The sequence below is a fragment of the Microtus pennsylvanicus genome, chromosome 8, assembly GCF_037038515.1.
Source record: "Microtus pennsylvanicus isolate mMicPen1 chromosome 8, mMicPen1.hap1, whole genome shotgun sequence".
Lineage (NCBI taxonomy): Eukaryota > Metazoa > Chordata > Mammalia > Rodentia > Cricetidae > Microtus > Microtus pennsylvanicus.
In genome coordinates this window covers 74,268,589-74,276,999 of record NC_134586.1, presented here as the reverse complement: position 1 = coordinate 74,276,999, position 8,411 = coordinate 74,268,589, and the positions used below count along the sequence as shown (strand labels likewise).

General features: G+C 43.7%; 1 protein-coding gene across 2 annotated transcripts in view; it reads left to right on the top strand.

Annotated features, from left to right (window-relative positions):
- The first annotated feature begins 2,378 nt into the window (after window positions 1-2,378).
- The window catches only part of Chmp3 (charged multivesicular body protein 3), a 37,836-nt gene continuing 31,803 nt past the window's right edge, over window positions 2,379-8,411 (top strand). Inside the window, exon 1 of one of the 2 annotated variants that reach the window (XM_075983868.1) lies at window positions 2,379-2,572. Coding sequence is in view for 1 of the 2 variants with exons in the window: in XM_075983867.1 (XP_075839982.1) it covers window positions 2,528-2,572 (45 nt within the window). In the remaining variant the exon portion in view is untranslated. The remainder of the gene's footprint in view (window positions 2,573-8,411) is intronic. The other variant, XM_075983867.1, reaches the window with a different exon arrangement.

Below are 8,411 nucleotides of genomic sequence, written 5' to 3'. Positions count from 1 at the left end.
TTATTTATTTATTTATTATGTATACAATATTCTGTCTGTGTGTATGCCTGAAGACCAGAAGAGGGCACCAGATCCCATTACAGATGGTTGTTAGCCACCATGTGGTTGTTGGAAATTGAACTTAGGACCTTTGGAAGAGCAGGCAATGCTCTTAACTGCTGAGCCATCTCTCCAGGCCCCCTCAATATAGTTTTACCTAGATCATAAAGAAAATAAAATTAAATAATTATCTGGGAAAATGTATAGAGCTGGAGAACCTTGTCTTAAGCAAACAAACAAGAAACCCAGACTCAGAAACACAAGTATCACATTTCCTCTTATATAAAATCTAGATTGTGTGTGTGCATATCATGAAACTACTTTCATGTGAGACTATTTGGGGGTAGGAAGGGAACTGCTGGAGCGAGAGAAGGGACAAGAAAGGATAATGGGCAGAATATGGAATATAAACAACTCATGTGGTTCAGTCATATGAAAGCATCATAAGGAAACCCATCATTTTGTAACATGAACATATACTAATTTAAAATGTAAAGGGACACAAAATTAATATTATGCCCAAAGGTCAGATCTTCCCACATTGTCTCAGATTTATCCTGTAAATTTATTGGGACTGAAGGGCTGAAGACATTGTGTCATTGCCTACATGTGTCTTTCCAGTTGAGCCAATAAGCTTCCTTTCAACCAGAGCTGTAGCCCGTTGTCTTGGGCTTTTTTCTGAGGCTACTGCACGTGCTATGGGAGATGCTTCCGACACCCACTTTGTTGGGCGAGAGGGAACAAGTGCCTCTTATCGTCAGCGTCTTTATGATCAGGCACTGATAGACTTTCTAAATTAAAAGAGGCGAGTTTACTAAAAGCAGCTAGAATTAGTTATTGGGGGAGTGCCAGGAGGAAAAGGGACAATTACTAGCGAACAAACAAATGCTCTGAAAACAAAATAACAGGGTATCCAACCAGTGCAGAAAACTCAACATCCACCTGAAAAGGGAGCACAGGTAGGCACAGCAGGCTTTGTGTTGGTATCTTGTGCCCATCTGGGCAACTCCTTAAGTGAACCTGCCAGTTTAGTTCCTTTGTTATTTTAAAAGAAGTTAGGAAGACAAAATCTCCTGAGTAAATTGGGAGCATGGGGACCTTGGGGGAGGATTGAAGGGGAGAAGGGAGAGGCAGGAGGGAGGGGAGCAGAGAAAAATGTAGAGCTCAATAAATATCAATAAAATGTATATATGTGTGTGTGTGTGTGTGTGTGTGTGTGTGTGTATATATATATATATATATATATATATATATATATATATATATATGAAGTTAGGAAACAAAAAACAGTAAAGGCCAAGGAAGGAGTTGGGGGATCCATTTGAATAAAACATTACATTTATGTATGAAATTATAAAACAACAAATTTGAAAAATGAAGTTGTGAAGAAAAATGAACATATCAATCAATAGTTTGACCAAAATTGGTGTCTGATTTTGTCCCCTCCCCGTGAGTGGTCATATTACATATGGAAAGCTGATACAAAAGCTAGAATATATGAAGACTTAACTGTAAAATATACTAAAAGACTTAACTGTAAAATATACTGCTTCCTTTCCAGAGGAAATGGACTAGGGCCCTGAGTTGCTTTGTTCTGTTAGAGAATAGTTTAGTTTTACTTATTTATCATTAAGGTTTCAGTGTATAAATAGGGTTTTAAAGATTTACTTATTTAGAAAAAAAAAGGGGTAAAATGAGGCTGGAGAAGTGGCTCAGCATTTGAGAGCATTTCCTACTCTTCTAGTGGGCCCAAGTTCCCCTGCATAGTTCCCTGTCTATGAATCCATTTCTCTGATAGATGCAGAATGAGTCTTTTGATATCTCTTCTTCAGAAGATAGCTTCAGCTGGGACACCTGCAGGTCTGTTGAAAGTTAATCTTACAAGTGAAATAAATGTAATAATCTGTTCTATCTATCTCCTCTTCTAGGGCTTCAGCATAGATCACCGCTACGGATCCGGAACTGGTGGCAGCCTGAAGAAACGCTTCCACGGTCGGGATGCAATGAGAGGGCTGAAGTTTTGACTCGATGAAAAGTTAGAACTTTTGAGACTTCCTAAAAGGGGAAAGAGGACGATGAACAAGTTTGAGTGAGGTGCTAAGAGGAGGAGGATGGGTTTGTAGCCTGTGAGGAGACTCCCGGACACAGAGGAAGCCACCCACAAATATCTGGGAATAAATATACGTAACCGCGTAGAGATATAGATTTCTGGAATAAGTGACAGGTTTTAAACGTAGTCAATAAATATAGTTACTTCCATACTTCATCTAACGACCCATAACTGGCGCAATGACGTCATCCGGACTGAAAAACCCCACCCAACTCAACTCTGCGCCTGCGCAGCGCGTGCGTACTACCCCTGCTGCCGCCGCGCCCTTCTCAGGGCGTCTGGCCTGCCTTCCTCGCGGCCCCGCCCAGGCGGCTGCCCGTGACCTGCCTGGGTGCAGGGAACGGGAAGTCGGAAGGGGTGAGAGGAGTCCAGTTCGCCATGGGGCTGTTTGGAAAAACCCAGGAGAGGCCTCCCAAAGAGCTGGTAAGGGCGAGCGACCGGGCGGCCGCGCGCTGGGCAGCGGAGTTGGGGGCCGGCCTGCCGCGCTCTCAGGCTGGCCCATATTTCCGGGGCCTTCCACTCGGTCTAGGGGCCGAGGGAAGAGTTTAGGAGCGTGCTGTGAGGAAAAGCGGGCCCTTGCTCCCCGGCGCCCGAACACGGTGCGAAGGGTCAGTTTCGGGGCGCCTTGGCCTCGCCCCCACCCGGCACTAAGGCGTCACACAGCCTGGCCCTGAGAAACCACTCCCCCCCGTGCGCGGTGGTACGGGCCGCCCGGAACCTTTCTCACGCGGGCACGCCGGGCCGCGGACCACCGGGGCACCCCCAGTCCCGGACCGGAAGGTTGGGAGCGTTGAACGGGTCAGCGACCCCAGAAGGTCCAGGCACCTGTGGTGCCTTCTTCGCTCACCTCTGTGGATGGAAGCCCGACTTGTGTTTACTTCAGAGGCGCAGTAGTTCTACTAGGACCCAACCCATCAGAAAGCTCCCGTATTTTCGGATCTGTTCGGAATTCGTAGATCTGCCCATAAATTGAGTTGTTCTGGAAACCAAGAATCAGCCTCTATTTGAGTCCTACTTTCAGACATCTTGGGTCTGTGACCCCGAGAGACTTGTCCGAGCCTCCTCCTTACCTGTCAAATAGAGCTGGTGCAGTAACTGACCACCAAGAGGTGAAAAGCTTGAGCGGGTAACAGTGGAGGTGTGCTCTTTACACCCCCGCCCTGTTGCCCTGTTACTCCCACTTAGACCGCCAGCCGCAGCAGCAGTGGCAGCACCCGAGCATTTTAGACTTGTGGGGGTCCTTTACAGACCTGCGGAATCAGATTTTGAATTCTGCCATGGTTAGTATGTGCCCTAATGTTCGAGAAGCAGAGTTTCTACAGCACTCACACTTGGCCCTCAAATCCTTTTGTAGGTGACTTCAGCTGTCTAGCCAGTCTCATTCATAAACGCTGCCATTTTCCAGTGTGTTTTCTATTTCTTACGTGGTTACTCTATTGGGATAGAAATTGATGTCGTGTTTTTAGCATCTACACTTATTTTTAAAAAACGAAAGTGTTATATGAGTAATGCACACATCGGGCACAAATTTAGGTAGTCCTGAGACTGTTTTCTTCAGACTGTCCGCACACTAAGACAATACAAGTACCACAGAGTAGGCATCAGCATAATGGTCTAAAGGGAAAGCGAGTACTTATCTAATCTAAGCTCCACAGACTCAGTTTATACCACTGAGAAAAAGGTAACAGGCGAGTGCTCTTAACAAAAGGGTTTTAAGAGGTGAGTGGGGCAGGCTTATAGTTTAGTTCCGGGGAAGGAAATATTCCCGAAGGCAAGATTTTGAGGCTAGGCCAGGCAGTTACTCAGAAAGCAAAGATTTTAGGGAAAAGTCTGGGTATTGTAGAGTTTATGAGTCATTACCGCGCATTTATTTATTTATCACACAATATTCTGTCTATGTGTATGTCTGTAGGCCAGAAGAGGGCATCAGACCTCATTACAGATGGTTGTGAGCCACCATGTGGTTGCTGGGAATTGAACTCAGGACCTTTGGAAGAACAGGCAATGCTCTTAACCACTGAGCCATCTCTCCAGTCCCGTGCATTTATTTTTTAAATTTAATCCCTGCATTAAAAAAATAACACTATAGCTGGGCGGTGGTGACACACACCTTTAATCCTAGCACTCGGGTGGCAGAAGTAAGCGGGTCTCTGTGAGTGAGTTCCAGGCCAGCCTGGTCTACAAGAGCTAGTAGTTCAAGGTCAGGCTCCAAAGCTGCAGAGAAACCCTGTCTCGCAAAAAAAAACAAAAAAAAAAAACAAACAAAAAAACACATTGTAAACAAAAATTTTACTTGGTGTGTGTGTGGTGGTGGTTTCAAACATTTGTATAAAAGACTTACAAGGTGGGGAAGATTAAAAGATCTTAATTCCTTGTAAACATAAGTTTTTATGAGTATATGATAGAAAAGACATAAGTTTTTTATAAGTATATGATAGATAAGACTCACTATTTGTATATATACACCAGAAGGCTTATAATGAATAGTCTCATTTTATTTGTAAACAGGTTCTTGCTGTATGTGCTGGGTGGTTTTTGTCAGCTTCACACAGCCTAGACATATCTTGGGGGAGGGAATTGTAGATGGGGAATATCTGTAGGCAAGTCTGTGTGGTATTGTCTTGATTAATGATGGGAATGGGAGAGCCTAGCTCTCTGAGCTGTACCACCCCTAGGCAGGTGGTACTGGATGGTCCTCCACTACCTCTGTTTAAGTTCCTGCCTCCAGGTTCCTTGACTTCTCCTCATGGGGCACTACAAATGTAAGCTGAAGTGTACCCTGCCCTCCCCACGTTGCTTTTGTTCATGGCGTTTATCATGGCAATAGAAACCAAACTAAGACATCGTGTAGCCCAGGCTGGTGATCCTTCTAAATACTGGTGGTATTCCAGATGTGTACTGCTATGCTTGGCTGCTAATTGTGGCCACCTGCGTCAGACCATGTCAAACAATCTGTGTTACTTTTTTCCTTTTGCTGCCGTTCAGTACAGTCTTGTGGGAGGCTGTATACTTGGATTGACCTGTAGCCTACCAAACCAATATAATTTAATCACAGTTTGACTAGTTGTAAGAAATGTTGCAGCCAATTAATTAGCAAAGTGGTAACCTGTTGACTAGTTAACGAAGCTATAGTACTTGTCTTGCTTTCTGGCTTTCTTCCATTTTCTCTAAATGCCATCTTATCATTATTGCTGGTTGGATTTCTCAGAACTTGCTCTGGTTCTGGATGTTGCCTGATTTATGACTAGGTTTTGTTTTGCTTTGCTCTAATAAACTCTTGGTTAGCCTTAGGAATGTAACATGACAGGTGCTACCTTGGAGTTACATGGATTGCTATGCAGTCTCCTTAACCCTTTCTCTTCAGTGCCTTAATGCGTAATGGATTTGAATGGTTTTCTGATTGATGATTTGTTTTCTAATTTTATCATTCCTGTCTTAGTTGTTGGCTGACAGTCTTCAGTAAAGATCTTCCTTTAGTTAGGCATGTTTGGTTACTTGGACATGTACTTTCTCCTAAAAAGGCAAGAGAAGTACGTGCCTAGTTGTCTTTTCTTTAATTACTGATGTTTAGAATAAAGGATTGGCATAATGGTTTCCAGAGATGGAAATACGTTTTTTGTCCAGTGCCATTTTAGTCTAGTGGATTTTAAGATGTGTTGTATGTCACAGTCACTTTTCATCATTATTTTATGTGATGTTGAAATGCAAGTCAGTGGTGTAAACAGTTTCTGTCACTTTTTACTATAATCTTAATGGTCTTCAAGTGCTTGCTTGCTTTCTAGTATAATATTATCTTGATACATATCTTGATATTTATATATATATATATTCCCATCCTAGCACCCCAAATCCACCATTTCTCTTATAATGGCAGTGCTGTTTAGGACCCAAAGTGTGGGTGCATGTGCTGTTTCTTTCTATTGGAATGCCTTCAGTTCCAGGCCTTTTAATGAAACATGAGTAGAGTGTATATTAAATTAAAAATTGTGATGGTGACTATAAATTGTATCAAACCAACCCTTTGCCAAAAAAAAGTACAACTGTACGAAACCACTGTAGATGCCAATGCAGTGGGATATCACAGTCAAGATCCCAAAGAACTGCGATGCTCAGTTACAGGAGCTCACTAGTGCTCAGTGCATTGGCCAAGAAACTCAGAACCTGAGCAGGCCTGTTGATTAAAGCCTGTGGCTGGCTACAAGAGCACCCTAACTGGATTGTGTGACACACCAAAGGGAAAGGTTTCTGGCATATAACTCTAAAAAAAAAGATCTTAGGAGTATGTGACTGGAGACAGGTGGCACTCGCAAATACTGAAGCTAATTGCAGGCAGTCACTGACTTCAACAGATTAACTGAGAACCAATTACCCAAGTTAGATGTTTCGCAGAAATAAATGTAAGTTTTCTGTGGAAGAAGATAAGGTCACATTCAGAGACTTAAATTATCCTGCAGATTCTCACACATAATGTTCAGAATTGATTTTTTTAAAAAGAAGACTTTTATGAGTAGGAGACCTTCATATATCCTGGATACAAAGTCTTTATACATTTTGGGGGACTTGTTTAGCACACAGTTCTAAGTGGATTGTGTCGTGGGATATTTGTACACTGTGTGCAGATGTATTGCTATGATTGGTGTAATAAAAATGAATGGTCAATAGCTAGGTAGGAGGTTTAGGTGAGATTTCTGGGCAGAGAGAGGGAGAAACTGGGAGGAGAAATCTAGGCACGTGGTGATGCCAGTGACTCTGAAGAAGTTGGACTCAAACTACAGAGCAGAAGTAACTGAGCCACGTAGTAGAACGTAGGTTAATAGAAACAGGTTAATGAGTTATAAGAGCTAGTGGGACCAGCTTAAGCTAATGGCCAAGCTTTTATGGTTATTAAATCTCTGTATAGTTATTTGTGAGTTGGCAATCCAAGAAAGTCCAGTGAGGAAGCTTGCTACAGGGATATTTCCATCAAATCCCTCCCTTCAAAGCCCAGGGAACCTTGTGAAAGAGGAGGCAGAAGGAATGTGACAGCCAGAGGGAATGGAGGACACCAGGAGAAAAAGGTCCTCTAAATCAATTGAGCAAAGCTCATATGAACTCACAGAGACTGAAGCAGCATGCAGTGGGTCTAAACGGGCCTGAACCAGGTTCTCTGCACATATATTTTAGCTTTAAGTTAAGTGTTTTTATGGGACTCCTGAGTGTGAGAGCAGGTGGATCTCTGATTCTTAGGCCTTCTCTTAGGGCTCTTCTTTTCCTTCTGTTTACCTTGTCTGACTTCGATGTGATGGCTTTTGTTTTATTTTATTTTATTATTTTGTTATTATCTCTTAGAAGCCCATTCTTTATTTTATTTTATTTATTTATTAAAAATTTCCACTTCCTCTCATTTCCCTCCCCTTCCTCCCTCCCCCTCCTCCTCCCTCTCCAGTCCTAAGAGCAGTCAGGGTTTCCTGTTCTGTGGGAAGTCCAAGGTCCTCCCCCCTCCATCCAGGTCTAGGAAGGTGAGCATCCAAACAGACTAGGCTCCCACAAAGCCAGTGCATGCAGTAGGATCAAAACCCAGTGCCATTGTCCTTAGCTTCTCAGTCGGCCCTCCTTGTCAGCCGCATTCAGAGAGTCCGGTTTGATTACATGCTCCGTCAGTCCCAGTCTAGCTGGCCTTGGTGAGCTCTCAATAGATCAGCCCCACCGTCTCAGTGTGTGGGTGCACCCCTCGCGGTACCTACTTCCTTGCTCATGTTCTCCCTCCTTCTGCTCCTCATTTAGACCTTGAGAGCTCAGTCCAGTGCTCCAATATGGGTCTCTGTCTCTATCTCCATCCATCACCCGATGAAGGTTCTATGGTGATATGCAAGATATTCATCAATGTGGCTATAGTATAAGGCCAGTTCAGGCACCCTTTCCTCTGCTGTCCACGGAACTAGTTGGGGAAATCCCCTTGGACACCTGGGAACCCCTCTAGAGCCAAGGCTCTAGCCAATCCTAAAATGGCTCCCTTCGTTAGGATAACTTCTTCCCTGCTCCCATATCCACCCTTTCTCCATCTCAATTATCCCATTCCCCCAAGCTCTCCCCAATCCTCTACTTCTCCCTTCTCTCTCCCCATCTCCCCTTATCTTCACTCCACCCCCCTGCTCCCAACTTTTGCCCAGCGATCTTGTCAACTTCCAATATCCAGGAGGATAGCTATATGTTTTTTCTTTGGGTTCACCTTCTTATTTACCTTCTCTAGGATTATGAACTATAGGCTCAGTGTCCTTTGTTT